Source organism: Sinohyriopsis cumingii, chromosome 4, assembly GCF_028554795.1.
Source record: "Sinohyriopsis cumingii isolate HCF-2022 chromosome 4, ASM2855479v2, whole genome shotgun sequence".
NCBI lineage: Eukaryota > Metazoa > Mollusca > Bivalvia > Unionida > Unionidae > Sinohyriopsis > Sinohyriopsis cumingii.
The window spans coordinates 46,351,531-46,368,857 of record NC_142964.1 but is presented as its reverse complement, the minus strand read 5'-3'; the positions used below and the strand labels follow the sequence as shown (position 1 = coordinate 46,368,857).

General features: G+C 33.4%; 1 protein-coding gene across 3 annotated transcripts; it reads left to right on the top strand.

Annotated features, from left to right (window-relative positions):
- The first annotated feature begins 2,912 nt into the window (after positions 1-2,912).
- Positions 2,913-16,831, top strand: LOC149801094 (uncharacterized). 3 transcript variants are annotated; one of them, XM_089955130.1, is made up of 5 exons: positions 2,913-3,068; positions 4,006-4,079; positions 8,941-9,077; positions 9,512-9,589; positions 10,449-15,595. In XM_089955130.1, exons 2-5 carry the CDS (start codon positions 4,055-4,057, stop codon positions 10,500-10,502), a joined length of 294 nt encoding a protein of 97 aa, XP_089811256.1. In that variant the 5' UTR covers positions 2,913-3,068; positions 4,006-4,054; the 3' UTR covers positions 10,503-15,595. The 3 variants fall into 3 exon arrangements, with proteins under 3 accessions (XP_089811256.1, XP_089811254.1, XP_089811255.1); XM_089955128.1 differs by lacking the exon at positions 10,449-15,595 and adding an exon at positions 15,602-16,831 and having other exon boundaries at positions 2,916-3,068; XM_089955129.1 differs by lacking the exons at positions 9,512-9,589; positions 10,449-15,595 and adding an exon at positions 15,602-16,831 and having other exon boundaries at positions 2,916-3,068.
- Positions 16,832-17,327: the final 496 nt, after the last annotated feature.

The window sequence follows — 17,327 nt, the reverse complement described above, 5'->3', positions numbered from 1 at the left end:
ATTTTATAGGAAGATAAAATGATTAACATTTTTATGCTTATTAAAGTGATTTCACGAAATTTAAAAAAAATTAAAATAATAACTAACGTATTTTACAAAATGTTTTTGTAACGTAGAATGGTAACGTATGTTTCGTAGTGTAAAACACGGAAATATGTTAAAGTTCAAACAACAGTTAGCCATTCCTCAAGACACTTTATCTTCATGCAATCATTTTCATTGATTTAAGGAGACATCATATAATCAACACAGCCTTACAACAGAAATTAATAAATTAGGTAAGATGAAAAAGTCACTTACCTCACAGTAAATACAGTCCGTCTTACAATCCAGAGAACAAACAGAACAAGTATACTTCTTCGACATTTTCTCAGCGAACAGACCTCAATATATAATTTTTAATCTAGAATTTGTATACGCAACAATTGTCATTATTTTTTAGTTTCAATAGAAACTATGGATTGGTGAAGATATTCTTCTTTGATGTCACTGTACGGACATGGTCACAAATCTATAACTAAATAATTAATTGTAATGTAATTACCGCATTCACAACTCTCCGTATGTTACCTACACATAAATGATTGTGCAAAAGAACAGTTATAATAAACAAAAGCGTGGGAATCAAGTCATTTATCCATCGTGGACATTACAATATCGGCTTTGACTGAAGTTGACAGATAAAAGAACCGCAATCGGCTTATTAATGGTCACCTTGCTTATGCCAGCTGTACATAATGATATTTTGACCAGTGCTGACGAAATTTTCTGCTAATCCAATTTAGGCGAATGAATGTTTTTTCCTTCCAGAAGGACTTCAAAGTCAATATCCTTTCAAACTCTATAATTCGTATTACATTTCATAAAATCAAAGTAGTGATTTACTAAACGAACCTAGAAACACTCGTTATTGAAACTATATGTTAAATGATTCTGAAAATCAGTTATTACACATTATAATTTCATTTGTGAAACAGAAATATTATTTGCAACTGATAATAAAGTATAGTCGATCCATTTCGCAGATAAGTAAGTCCTTTATGGGACAAGGATACCATTCGCAAAACGGATCTTTGTGGAAATACTTTATATACAAAAAATAAATATATTAAATCCTATGTAAAATGAGTTATTGTACAATATAATTTAATTATATAATTTTAAATTTTAAAATTGTGATATAAAAAAAAACGCCGATAATTCTGTGTAACTAGTTTCGCATTTACTGTAGGCTTCATAATTCTTTAGTGTTTTACAACCTTTGATGAAATCGATTCCTTCATAAATTAAAGATAATACTGATTTCATTAAAAAAAATTGAAGTATATTCCACAGTTATCTGATAACTCAATCCTAGTATCATATGATCTAACATCACTATATACCAACATTTCGCGTACAGATGGCATTTAATCGTCGGGTAGATGTAATTGTAATAAAAATATTAATAACACGATCTCTACAAATATTGATGTCAATATTAAAAATAGCTTAGCATTTGTATGATACTAGAGCTCAGTACAATGATATTATCTGCTTGAGTTTATCTTATCAAATGCATACTGTTCACGACGCATAAGCGCATCTTGAATAAAGCAGCGACATCTTTTGGTTAGCCTAGCAAAACTGCAGTAAATTATACTTGCCGATTCTAAATTGTGCTTTGGATTTCCACATGTAATTTCATGCGTCACATTTGTGTGGTTTTTGCATGGTGTTTCTAACCGATTCAAGTAACGTAACCAAATTACCAACAAATTTGTACAAACATTCCACATTTCTACTGTTCATATTGGTTGACATTATAGAGCAATAGTTTATAAAGATGTTTTTTTCTGAAAACGTTTATGCAGTTGAAAGCAGAAACGTTTTGATGAATATAGGCTTATATTGGGTTATAGTAATAACGTTTTGATGAATCTAGGGCTAGGCTTATATTGGGTTATAGGAATAATTTCGCAAGGTCTAATTGGTTGCAGTTTGCACTGAAATGCCTTTGTTTCAATTGCATCATGGCATCCTATGCCTCTTAGAAATTCACTTAGCTCTGGCTCCATCTTCGATCGCTTGCTGAAATTAAATAGAACCGGAAGTCAAGTAAGCTAGAATACATGTGCACCAATCAGATTTGGTAGCAGTACCGGGTATGTGTATGTCAATAGTACACTGTACCAAGAGAATACTAAATAGTAACGTGGGCCGAGGTGCTGTATGCAGTTATGCCCAACTATTATTTTAGTTTTCTCATTGTCAACTGACCTATGTCCACCTACCCAACATTCTGCAGTGGCGGAGTTTGCTTGGTCTGGGTAGTTGCCCTGCCACAGATTCATTCATTTTCAAAAAATTAATATTCGAAACTGAAATTCATCTGAATACAATAAGAAATAGAGCAATAATCTTGTCATTTTTACTTACGACTGTAAAAAAATACGTCCATACTCACCTAAATTCGCAGACGATTTGACAACGACAGAAATTCAAAAACTTCTTCCGGTTGAATGTAAGCAAAGCATTGCCTAAATCACAAAAGTATTGCGTTTATTCGCAATAAGTATTGCGTTGATTCACAATAATATTGTTTTTATTCGCAATCTATTGCGAATATTAGCAATAAGTATTGCGTTTATTCGCAATATATTTTTCTACAGACACAATTTGGCACTAATGGGCTTCCGTACTAGGCAGATATTCCTCTCGTTCAGTACAAACTACAACACGCAGCTTTATATCATGCCTCTTCTAAATAGATAACTTCCCCACGTTATACGGAGGTTCTAAAGGGATTAAGCAAGGATTTGAGGTACATTAAGGGTAGAATATTTAAACTAAATCACATTATTGTCTTTCGATCTTTCACTGCCTCTCGGAAAAGGAGCGAACAGATTAAAAATATATCATAACCAAGGTGCAATTAAATTTCACACAAAAACCAAAAGCGATCTTTGGGATTTATTTATGAAATACTCTCTCATTCTCAATGTTACTGGGTCTCTTCCTGGTCTATCCATTCTAAATACGCAGTAGCGCAGTTACACGAAGGCGATTGCGGAAATAAGAAGATAAAGGTATGTGTATTCATATTCTTTCATTCCATAAAGGTTCAAATTTTATTGATGTGACATTATTTTATATCGTGCTTACATTCACCAATCTCCATTATTAAAAAATGTACTCATATAATGAGATGTTCAGTAGTAAAACAGGAAACGATGTCATTTTGATATAGGCTGCCAGTTATATTTGTATTTAGGGTTATAAAGAAATTTGAATTGACTTATTGAGGGCATTTCTAAAATCGAACTGCAAAATATGATTTTGAAAATAAAACTACCTGATTCCGTCCTCGCTAGCAGCAGGTCGAAAAGCATATACACCGCAACGTAGCTTATGGTGATGCTTGACAGGAATTGTGCTTATATAAAAGGACAGTGTATCATGTTGGCAACTGTATCGTTGAGTTAAAGCGGAAGGCGTAAACGATTGTTTGAAATACTTAACTGATTTAAATATATAATATTATTATTTTCTATCCTGGCTTTTATTTTGTGTGCAATCGCTTGCCCAAAACTGATAAACTTTATCACAATCACAAAAGAATACGCAACACAGATGTATTCGGTGTTTAACTACCTTTCATTCAAACTGTTTAAAATGAACGATCACTATATTTAGATAAAAATACACAGATGACGACATATAAGATAAATTTCCTTAAATTCAGTATCCATTCGTTGCAGTTAATTAGGCAGATGCATTTTAGCCCTAGTAGCATCGTGTAAAAAAAGGATGAATGGAGACGATCTTTTCAATTAACGTAACTTGATAGGTCATATATCAACGGAGATAATCAATGTATGGTGTCTGTTCGGTACCGTTTAAAAACTGATACAGCAGTGAGATCCACTAGTGAATAGACTGAATCGCATTTACCAATGCTGGAATTTTGTAAAACAACAATAATTCATCTTTGAGAATAATATGAGAATTTCTGTATTTTTACAGATCCACTTTTTTAATTTGTTGATTGGAGCAACTAAAAATATTTACCACCATGAGCTTCCAGTATAACCAACTTCGTAAGTATGAATACTTTTGTCAAGGATGTTCAGCTATATTTTCACGTTAGAAGTGAGCATTATGTGATGTTCCATAACAAAGTTTATATTCGTCCGTGTAGAGAATAGACCAATTGATTCGCACTTCAAGCACTTAAGAAGAAACAAAGAGGAGGTTGATTAAATGTGGCCCACAATTTTCAGATAATCAAACTGTCACGTTAAAAACGAATTGTTTGCATGAACGCTTGAAAGTTATAGTTCGTTAGTGCCATATAATGATCACACAATCGTCTTTTATACAAATATATCTGCAAGGAATCGAAATTAACAGATTATTTTAAACAAATATGAAAGAGAGATATAAATAATAGTCATAATCATTAACTTTATACATTCTTGCGCTAAACTGTTAATATGAAACAGAAAATCATTAGAAGAGAACTTGTTACGCAATTATTTGTTTTAATTTGCACAAACATAAATCATGGAAGGCATGTACATGCTTATTTTCCGTATACACTTAGTTACACATATACGCACCTCTGTTTGCGTGGGTTCGAGTCTCTGATTTGGCCATTGGTGGGTATATGAGAAAAATTGCCAGTAACTTATCATAGGTCGGTGGTTCTTTCCGGGGTTTTCCACTTTTCTTCTTCCACCATGTATTCTGGCCGCCATGTATATATCTTCTGCTGAAAACTGGCATTAAACACAACAACAACAACAACAAATCTACGCTTATTTTCCGTGTACACATTTTTACACACGTACTCTTATTTTCCGTATACAATCATTTGTAAGTACATGTATATTATTACCATTCTCATTCCTGATTTATAATGATAGATTAGTTTACTAAAGTTATTAAATAAGACAAATAGATCTTTCTTACATACGTACTTATTACATGAAAATTATGAAACAAATATGATAACTATTATAATACAAATATTGCTTAACAGAACACACACACACACTAACACACATACACACGCGCGCACGCGCGCGCACACTGAAACACAATATTGCGGGTAAATTAAACTATCGTGAATGTAAGCATCGCATTCTGCAGGATACCTAAGGCCTTCAGCTTCCGACTTGGGGTTGTCATATTTTCCATTTTTCGATTGATTTGAGGTAGACACCTTTGGTAAGCAGGGACATTTGGTCTACACTTGCGACAGTAATGAGAGATATTTAAGTTGCTTCTCGGCAAATATCTTCTACCTCATATCTGGACATGGGTGTTATCCGCCGAGAGCCCACTAAGTCGCTCAGCATTCTATGTCCGGCAGGGCCACCCATCTATTAAAGGTCCGTATCCATGAATCGTGTTACTTGCAAAATGCATCAATCAGACTATTATGTTATATGATTACAGATAAATTTGGAACACAAAATGTACAATACATGTAATGAGAACGACTGAAATATACAAATCACGTTCCTTCCTTCTTTATAGAATTTATCACTTTTAAATCATTTATAAATTAATATAATATAACCGTTCTTCCGTTACTATTTGCACTTCTTCATGCATATCATTTTCATGACCGTTTGGTGAATAAATTACTTACTGAATAGACAGGTTTTTGGTACAGAATGTTATAACAGTTTGATATCTGAAATTTCGGAATATATGTGTTATGTATGTCTATGTGAATACAGTCAACACATTTTCTTTTCAGTTAGTTCACTTTCATATATGTGACATGCTTGTTAAGTTAAAGGTCGTTAGTTTCGACCTTGTAGCTACATGTACACATTTAAGCTTACACATAACTCTGTAATATTCACAAAATGTTAAATAGCATGGATCTTTGCTTTTTTCTGTAAGCAGTTCTGTTTTGAAACCGTGCCTTCCAATATTGTATGCACATTTATAGGGCTGAAGAAATAATTTTCGAATTATCTAATATCCTCTATTGTCTCTTTATTTAACCAATCACTGTATATCTGCATGTTGTACATAGATGATCTGTTTGCATTTATAGCCGATGTATTGAATACTAATTTCACATCATAAACAACTTAGTTATTAAATACCGCTATTTATATATTTATACAAGAGTTTCATTTCGAACCCATTCATTGTAATTTATACACAACCTCCTTCTGCTATGTCGAAATCAACATATGTGTAATGAAATGGACTCTCTTTTCTCAAACGTCACCAAATATAGTCGAGTAACATCGGTATAGGTTTTGAGGCAACGTCAGAAATAATGTTTATATTACTGTTTGCATTGCTCCTCTTCACACCTATTTATTAGGCCAAGAGTTATGGTTCTGTGTAAATTATCAATATTCAGGTTGTATGCCTTGTTATGCTATTCGTTACGTGAAATGTCCAATTGTTAAATCAGGCCGTATTTAACATAATCATATAGTCTTCTACCCCCAATCATAATTTTCTGATGTACAATTGATAACCGTTATATATAAATTCTTTTAATTCGTGACATTTGACAACGTAACATCTGAGCGCTATGACAAGAATAAATGTTACCCATTTGAAAATAAAATATGAATATCTGAAATCCTACAACGCTACACTATATAGCTACATTTGTTGACGAGGGTAACTGTTGCCCATTCGACAAAAATATGAATTTCTCAAATCCTACAAAGCTACACTATATACCTATATTTGCTGACAAGAGTAAATGTTGCCCATTCGACAAATATATGACTTTCTCAAATCCTACAAAGCTTTTTACTGTACAGCGACGTTTTACCGGTAGATACAAACTATCTTAGTTGTTATAAAACTTAAAAATTTTACCGTACAGTTTTGCTAGGGACCCTTAAAGGCCCGTATATATAGGAGGATCGACAACTCTCTCCTCTCAGTAATGGCTACAATGTTGAATAGGTTAAAAATTTTGTAAAAGTAAACAACTGGCAGTTTTATTTAGGTATTGGATTAGTTTGAAAATGCATCTTTTAAAGCTACAGAGGCTTCTATTGTGTCTCTATCGGTTTGCATGGGAATCAAACTTTGATGTCGTCAAGGAATAAGATAAGCAACTAAAATAATTACACTTACGCATCGCCGAAGTCTGCTATGTCACATATGCATGCATGTCATCTATCTTTCGTCTTCTTCCATACATCCTTTAGGTTATTATCTTTGTTATTTACTTTACCTATAATCATAATACGCCCGCTTTTAATATCTCGTGTTTCGACACCTTTTAACATTATTTGCGTCAAATCGACATGGTTGAAACTACCATTAATGATTATTGCTGAATCCTACATTATTATGAAATATGTCAGAAAGAAGTTAAAAACAACAGCTTACATTAACATGTAAGAACATGGTCTCGTACAAATGTCGCAAGGACAGGTACAATTTTACCCCCAAAATAAGAATATAAATATAATTCTTCAGAATTCTTTATGGAAATGCTTCCCCAATAAAAGACCCTGGGTGCATTTCTCTGCCTGAATGCAGAAATTACAGATTTAAATTGCTTGGATTTCCTCTAAAAGCTACAAGTTTGCTCTGTTTAGAACAATTAAAATGTATAGACACAGAATCTAAAATGAATGCAGTAAATCAGAAGTGTCAGGTGGAATTTTCATGGGAACGTCTAAATATCGTTTGGACGTCTAAGGGTATATATTTAGTTTTTTGGCATAAACACGTGCTTTTGTTGGGATATTCGTTTCACATATGTAAATTACGTCACAGTGGCGCAGAATTACCTGACAGAGACAATCGGATTTTATTACTATCTTTAGTACACTTTTCAAGTATGATGGACACTTTTCCTAAAATGTCACATAAGCTTCAAATAAATGTTGACGCATAAAATCAAATGAGTGAAAATAATGTTTTACTAAGCATTCCATTTAGTAGTACATTCGCAGTTAAAGGGTTACATCCTTATCGGCTATTCGCACCAGGGAAAAACTACGTTAGTCTTATTATCTTTCTTCGGAATATTTGTTTCTATACCAGCTCAAAAACGCAATTTAAAGATTGTTCTTTTCATCTTTTCGATTTGATTACACGCAATTTAGCTGTAGTTTGAACCAGATCCCCCTGTTTCCTAGATCACAATGGCTGAACATTGTTTTCAGTAGTAGACAACATAGAATGATGAGAGATATTATTTTGTATTTTGACTGGACTGAAATACTATTTTGGGATTATTATGAATTCATTCCAAGACATTATACCTGAATTATATCAATGTGATTTGCTAATCACGGTACCCTGTCAGCATACCTCAGTGGATACTATTTCTACTTATTAAAAGAGATCACATATACAGTGTGACTTTTCGACTGTCTCCGCTGTTTATATACTCATGAAGCTCGGTCATCGCTCACGAACATTAACACGAACAGCCAAGTACATTGTGTGTTTCCCAGATGCTCATTCAAATAGATTATAATCTTGACGTACATCATTCGAGTTGCTTTATTGCCATAATAAGTGGGGGGCCCCGATTGGCCGAGTGGTCTAAAGCGCTAACCTTTCCGGATCATTGCCATCTCACCTCTGTTTGCGTGGGTTCGAGTCCAAGGCTAGGCTAGCGTGGGTACGTGGGAAAGCCTGCCAGTAGCTTCTCGTGGGTCGGTGGTTCTTCCCTGGGTTTTCCAGGGTTCTTCCTCCACCAGTTATACTGGCTGCCATGTATAGCCTATCTTGTGCTGAAAAATGGCGTTAAACCCTAGAACAACAACATCAACAACCATAATAAGTGCGCGAAATTCCTATTGATTTCAATTTCCAAAGTAATTCCTTTCCTCACGATGACTGTGATGACGATGATTCACAATATTACGATATGACATGTGATGCCGTTAGAGAATTGGTAACATCGTCTTTTTTCAGATGTTAAATATTGTATTTCTTTTCTAGGAGTTGATATGGAAGTAAATCGCATACTGCAAAATGTGATAGTGGCACATCACATAATCCAAGTTGTTAATCTAGTTGTTGGCATCATCATTTGTGGAGCAACGTCGCATATCAATCTGATGCTGATTCACCTGACGGTAAGAAATTGTCATCATCATTGCATGGGCAATCACATAAATATAATTATTTAACTATTATTATTATTATTATTATTATTATTATTATCATTATTATTATTATTACTCCAAGGTAAATCATCGTTTAACTGAAAAATGACTGACCTCAAACTCAGATTGTACTAAATATATTGTTTGCGACTTAGAAACATGTCAAAGTCAAGTAGGAAAAACCTCCACAAACCTGAATCGCAGACTAAACGTAAAGACTCGATATAAATATGCATAACAGGTTTAATATTAGTGTAGTATACTGCATTAAATGAATGTATTTACATATATATGTAGGAACTGTTTTTATTTATCATTAGGGATTGTACTAGAAGGAGAGCTGCATGTCACAATACCTACGCTAACTCCAGGCAATCTTAAAATTTGCCAATCTATTTTTTCAGCCCCTCTTGCCTGCATTTGTTTTCGTCATCTTCTGGATTGCATCGCAATGCAATTACCAGAACCTGCGTCACATTCTTGTATGTATTCTAATGCTGTAGAAAACTCTCTGTGTCTCTCTCTCTCTCTCTCTCTCTCTCTCTCTCTCTCTCTCTCTCTCTCTCAGACAAATGAGATTCTACCAACTGAGTCGAACTTATGTCGGATTGACTTAGCGCGCATATTTATCTAAACAGAATTGTATATTAAAGCTATAAATACAGGATGAATTTGGATTTAACCGTAACACCTAGCCAGCCAATTACAGTCCATCTGTCTCCACAAACAGGCATTAACTCTCTTAGTAATATTTATGTTTCTAATATTACACTAGAATGTGGATATTAAGAGTTACAATGCATGTCATAAAAGGAAATATATACCGGATATAATATCGGTAGAATGAAATCAACGATTACATACCTCAGCCTATTGTTACACTGCCTTTGATCCACAGTGTCAAGCCTTTTGTGTAGATTGTACATTATATTTTATTCATATTCTTTCTTATTCATATCGTATAATCGACTATGACGAGCCTTTAGCCTATCTAGTCTAAACTGAACGACCTCAGTTTTTTCGAGGCGTGTTTTATCACATCACAAAAATCGAACATATTTCTTAATAGTCATTCATTGACACTCAGCCCACTTTATCCAACAGTAACGTGATGAGACTCTAGCAGTGCACGAAGGCAGGAGATTTATATATATTCGGCTCACCAAATATCGACACACGTCGTTGTACTTTGGACAATTTTGAATTTATACATATGCCCCAATTGCGAGTGGTGACAAATTGACCATAATTATATTCTGAGGTATGTTTTTCTTTATCGGATACATGAAAAGTGTTAGAGAATTAGCTCGATTTCTGATACGCATATAATTCGCTTTACAGAGCAGTTTCGAAAGAAACAAGATGTTAATCCATTGGTCATTCTCGTTGGCATAAACAAAACAGAAAAGACAAAAGAAGAATCACATTATACCAGGATTAAAATTAGCTTTATGCCTTAGACACTGTGATTGCAGTCTGTTAATCCAATCTAAATTTGAACGCCATCTATTTTGCGGCATCAATCAAAGTAAGTGGTGTCCATTTGCATACAGCACAGTGACGAGAATATTGGCATACCTCTATGTTACTTCCATGTACAATATGTGCAGTTTCTTTGTATATGCTGTTAGGATAACAACGCGATGCCTACAGCCAACAGCTGCTAGAAATGTTATTTCCAATTTTCTCGAGATTTTAACTTTGAATAGTCAGAATTACACGAACGTTATCAGTTATGGAAAGTTCGGAAATGAAAATGAGCCAGAATTGAAAATACTTCATTCTGGATGTGCAGTAATTAATATATAAAATGCATTTAAATACGATAAACAGGCTTTCGAGAGTTGCAAGTCTGAAGTAAGGCCAACCTGTATACACACGAACCTAAGTAACACCCATCAATCTTACAACTAAAGAAAGATATTGTTTGGAACTCTTTTCACACGAACTCGAAAATAAAAGATATCGTGTATAAAAAAGGATTGTGCAAGAAAAATTACCAGTGAAAAAGAGCAATAATATTTTCTTACAAACGCACACTTTATGCAATGCATGCAACCGAAGACTTACTTACAGTTAGATTAAAGATTAAAGTATAAAGCCATACACTATTCCGTCTTCTAAATGAAAGGAAATCGCGATATAACTTTAAATATTCTTAAGTGTCAGCTGTGACGATGTGAAAGAACCCAGTAATATTTGCAATCAACGCTTAATATGATAGGGAGTTTTGAATTTGTGTTTGTTTCCTACTACGTGGAGCTGTTTGCCGGGTACGTTAAAACATGTTGACACATATACTTTCTGTTTTATGACACTTAGAATTTACAAACTGTAAAATGTTGATAAGTCACTAGACATTATGGTCGGTGTCATCTTCGGGTTTCAAATCTATCTGTAATTATATTACAACCAGTAGACGGGTTTCAGCTATTGTACTTACAATACGTAGAACAAGGATATAAAACTGACCATTCTCGAGTCTAAACAACTCCCAGTTTTCAAAAAACAGAATAACAGATACCTTTTTGGAAGGAAAACCATCATTCCTTCAAGACGTTAGTCTATATAACGAATGTGATGGATTCAATTAACGACTCCAAGACCAATATATTCCTCTCGCATCAGATTGTATCTTAGAACTAACTACAATTTCTGAGATTAGCTTCTCTTTTAAAGATTAGATATTTCTAAAGTTTGTCTTATATATAAGAAATTAAACTATGTTTCTAATGCTTCAAATAACGAACAACAAACTCAACGTTAAGATAAAATGCAAACGATATTACTTTTAAAGAACAAGAAAACAATATAAATATATTCATGAATTAGATATGATAACGAGACATTTAGTGAAAGTCCGTGTCAAGAACTCTAAAGGAGAACGAGTGTAATATTCTGCAATTAAGACGGAAGACTGGGACATAGTTTCAAACTATTTATATAATTTGAAAAATAGAATCTGTACAAATACAAAAGTCCTAAATTTAATTTAGCCAGACGGAACATTGACAAAACATGAGATAGAAAATCTAACGGAAACTGAATTACACAATGAATAAATTAGACTTCAATCACCATATAGACGTAGTTGATCTTACAGTTTCAACGAAAATTACAGATGTCCTTAACTTACATCACACAAAATGAAAATTAACAAATGACATAATTACACCAACCAAATCAACAGCTAATGGGAAAAATTAATGGTTAATGAAAGTCGATGGAAATATCGAATACAATTGGGTTCTTTAAAGTCCTTTGTGGAGCTATTAGTGAATATTTTGTAGACGCGATTCATTTTATCTTCAATAATGGTGAGCAATCATCAATTCAGACGTTATGTGCTTGTATATCTGTCGCTAAAAGGGATAAACCAAAACAATTTTTTAAAAGCAGAAGACCATTTATTTATTAATGGTTTAATAAATTTCGCGTCATCATGCAAATCGACCTAAACCTAAACGGCATCATGCATTGAAAATCGACTTCAACATAAACGTCCATCAGTTGCTAGTACTGAGGAAAGGAAATGTTATCAAAGACATTTAAATAAGAGAGAATATCCGTATTATTTATGACATTATTTGTTAATCGAAAATATGCAGATTAACTGGATTGCTTGTTTTGAACGAAGTTTAGTTAGCGTTTGATTATGTTGCTTATTATATATTTTCATTGATTAAGATTAAAAATTTCTAATTTTTGACTAAGGCTTTCCAAGGGGTTTTCAAGCCGATTTATAAAAATATTAAATATTGTTTCAATGTAACTGACAATAATTAACCGTGGTTTAAAATCAAGAATTAATTTAGACAAGATGATCTCATTCCCCCATGCTTTGTTTCCTTATTTGCGGAGATGCTATCTCATTCGATTCAGAACATCCAACTATTAAACGAATAAAAAATAAAAACACAGAATATATTATTTCACTGTAAGGACAATGCTCTCACACTTGATGGCTCAGAGACGTCCTTAGAGTCAGCTATATATAGTATCTACCAATATTCTGTGTTTAGGTTTCTGTATCAATGCTGAAAACAATAATGTGTAAGGATAGGTTGTGCAAGTGTAATTACTATAGGGTACATTCAATTTTCGATTGCCATACACCTTATATTACACATTGTCCTATTAATTTATCATAGGGTTAGATGATATGGGCTAGCTAAATTATGAAGGCGTACATAGAAACGTTAAATCCTTAGTCTTACTCAAAGAGATTAAGTTTTCGACTTGGAATTTCTTTAGTTATGCAATGATTGTTCCTATATTACTCACCTTTTCCTAAGTTTAGCAAACACGCCTAAACTTAAGCGTCCAGAGTTTGATGCCCTTTTCCATAATTGTGTATTGGGTGGTGGCAATGATCAAATCAAACGTAAAATTTGTGTAAAGAGTATTATGTATCATTAAAGGTAATATGGCTATGAAGATTGATCACCTCGAAATCTCACATGAAAGAAATTTAAATTATTTGGAAAATGTAGGAAACAAGTTCCTTTATAATAGACTGTATGAGAAAAGTGAAAAATGTCTTGAATCTATTTAGAACAGATGCATTTGCAGAATATATTGCATCATAAAATACATTTACTTCAGAGACCTCGGAAGATTTTCATAAAACTACAAATATATGAATGTAATATTAAAGTTGAAATTTTTAATCCTTAATAAGTGCACTGGGTGACAAGGTAATTTCTTGTATAAACAATTTAGTCAATATATACTGTATGCGGATTAACGTAGATATTTTTGTAACAAGTTTGGAATGCATTCATGCATTCTAAAGTATCAAGACATACTTACCGCCATCCACTTATATTATAAACTTGATACAAACATCTATTCTAATATAAATGGCCCTAATTAATATCAATCTATAATGTTGCTTATTAAGGAAAAAGGGTACAAAATACCATATGAGAGTGATTGGAACCATTCATTTATCAGTTGTTGAATACAGAGATGGTTTCAAACAATGATAAGCATATAAGTGTACCAACAAATACTTTCTTACCAAGAAAATCTCTTTTCGAACAATTGGGAAGTCTCTAGAAGCATGACCCTTTTGTTAGGATGACAAAGAGTCTTTATCTTGTCATATTTGAAACTGATGCTTTACTAAGATGTAATCATCTGGAAAAGTTTCAAGTTTTAACAAATTACCTTACTTTTGGAATATTAGCCTAAAACAAAAGAGATACAGTCATCAGTCTCCCTCGTTGTAGCTACAATTATCGAGCTAGAATATAGATTTAACTGAACTAGCAGAGATGACCCATGTAAAAATGAACTGAGGTTTTAAAATATGATATAAAACAAAATAGGTTGTATATGGCAAATGACTGATGAAAAATGGCATATATAGGCATCTTTTGAATCTTTACAAAAACAAAAATATAATTTAGATACGGCCCAGACATACTTATATGTGATATAAGGAATGTACGCACTGACGTATAAACGGTCTCATTTTTTCCGCTTTTGTTCAGTGTATTAGATTGGAAAAACATGCCGCTGTTTTGCATACATATCTATCATTTAGGGAGACATACCGACAGACAGAGACAGACACCAATATCTGCATGCATGTATATAATGGTTACACTACAAATGTTATCTCCCTCCTTCCGCCTAACACGCTCTACTAAATGAATTGTGAGACCTTTTAATTATTAGGATTTGACATTCCCTTTCTTTTTCCGTTTCCTATTTAGCAGATATTAAATTCTGTATTTAGTCTAAAATAAGAATATCGCATTTAAAAGGATATGTGAGATATGGTTGTTTTTAAACCGGGTGCTACTTATATACGGAGAAATTTTTTTAAAAAAACATATCGTGTAAAAACTAACCAAATATGTTCTCAATTAAGCTTTCTGACAATGGTGTGCTATTCGTTCACAAACTGCTTACGCTTAGCAACATTGCAATTTGCAAATAGTTTACATTAAACTGAGTGGAATATTTGTTTACAAGTGACACAATGGTCGCGTTAACTTTGAAATAACAGCCATAAAAGCAGTTGATGTAGGTTGATTTCAAGCAACATCACGTATAAATTTGTTTATTGGATTTTAAATATGTGTGTAGAATGAAGTTAATGAAAACGAACTTCTGGAATAAACCAAATATGTACAAGTTTATTCAGTTTTCAAATTTTAGTCAGAAGAAATCATTATGTTCAATACCTGAACTTATGTATGAAGTGTTGAAAAAAGACATATTATATTTAGGGTACATTATCATAAGATGGTTTATACTTTTCCATCCTTTCATTTCCAGCTTTTTTTATTAAAATATCAGAGCTTTTTTTTGTATCATGTATCACATTTATTGACCACGTAATGTTTTAGTATGTACTGTATAAGGTTATACATGGTGATAAAAAGAAACAATTGAATTGAATTGAACTTCCTCTGGGGGTGAACGATGTATTGATTTGCTTTTGATATTTCTCATTTCTTACATATTTTATCTAATTGCAGGTCCACTTTAACTGTATCCTAAGTATCTTGTGGTTCATGACCGTTTGCCCAATTTTCATCATATCAATTATCGTATCCATGGACACGTACAGATATCCTTTTTCAAGAGAGGTTGACGCCGTACCTGTACTCGTGGCCGTTTTCAACGGCATCCTGAGTTTCAGCTCAATAAGTTTTGCAGTTTGCGCAATCTGGAAGGCTGCTCGAAATGTTGTTCTCAGTGCAAAACTTGCCACACTGCAACACGTCGATGGACATAGTCTCTCCCCCTTCCCATACGGCACAAGAAATACGTTTACAGACAATAATGACATACGAATTCCTCAAACCACTTATGGTCAACCGATGTGGACAACGGTAACGGTTCATTAACAAGGACCAAATACAGCTCATTTCGTTCCAATTTCTAGCATCAGATGATGCGAGTTTAACTAATTTATATAGGTATGATACAAGTTACAATTATCAAACTGTATACAAGCTTGGACTTTCAGTGTTTCACTCCACCACCAATTATACTGGCTGCCATGTATAGCCTATCTTGTGCTGAAAAATGGCGTTAAACCATACAACAACAACATCAGTGTTTCACTAAATTTCTTCCATATAAAGTAAATATGTAATAAAATGGTTGATACAGGAAATCAAAATAAAGGCCTCTCAACTTTTTGAAAAAATTAAGTATTGTTTTTTTTGTCTTGAAACTTAAGGTAAAACACTAATCTTTGTAAATAGGAAGCACAACCAGACCACTCGAGCAGAAAATGAATTAGACAAGGCAGCAACAAAGACAAAACAAACAAACAAATAATATCAGTATATTTCTTTTAGAGCCTTAGAATATTGCCTGGGAGAAACGAGTAGAGCAAGCGTGTTCTAGGGCACAGCATGTACACGTTTGCATATACCACTGCGGGATACGAGTCATTTGTCTCTGGGAAGTAGTTTAGAAGCATCTAAAAATAAAGAAACCTTCGAACAGGGTTAGTGCCTAAGTTGTATTATTTATCACTGCATTTATGACTTTGACATTTTTTGACTCACTTTAGGGTGTATATCGTTCAGCTCTTTAACCTAAAATCCACACATATCATTAGACGGTCACTGGTGTCATAAAATAAACGCGCATAGTTTGATTTTGTGTTTTTACCTATAGTTTCTACTTATTTTCTACGGAAACGCTTATTCATTAAATAAAAACATTGGTGGCTTGTTGTCCTTAGACTGAAATTGAGTTTGTTTTACTTTCTTCTTATTCCTTGTTACAGATTCAACCATATTTACACCCAGTTCGATGTGTATTCCTTAACCACATTCAGTGGCTAGTATCGCCTATTCCCGATAAAATAAGTAATTGGTTACCACTTAGGTTTTGGTAATTAAAAGATATCCTACATCAAATCTGAATACTCTTCAGGGCATTTATTGCAATTTTCCTTACCCAACTGGGTGAATATCAAAGTTTGTATATAAAGCTGAATAACAATAGATCGCCAGTTATATGGAGTTCATACTATTGTAAGGTATACAGTTTTAGTAATTTGAAATTAATTATTTGATTAATTAGTTGCGTTATGTGTTTGTGTCGTATCATGCAGTGATGGCATGAAATAATAGTATTCGACTTCAAAAAACGTATTAATTACGCATGCGAATGTGAGACATAAAACCCTTACGAATGTGAAATCGGAGATTTATCGTCTGAAGACAGTGTGTATAGAGAAGA

Coding starts and splice junctions, on each gene's coding strand:
- LOC149801094 (XM_089955128.1), top strand. CDS start 4,055: ATGAGCTTCCAGTATAACCAACTTC. Junction 4,080..8,940: donor CTTCCAGTATAACCAACTTC/GTAAGTATGAAT, acceptor TTTCTTTTCTAG/GAGTTGATATGGAAGTAAAT. Junction 9,590..15,601: donor AGAACCTGCGTCACATTCTT/GTATGTATTCTA, acceptor ATCTAATTGCAG/GTCCACTTTAACTGTATCCT.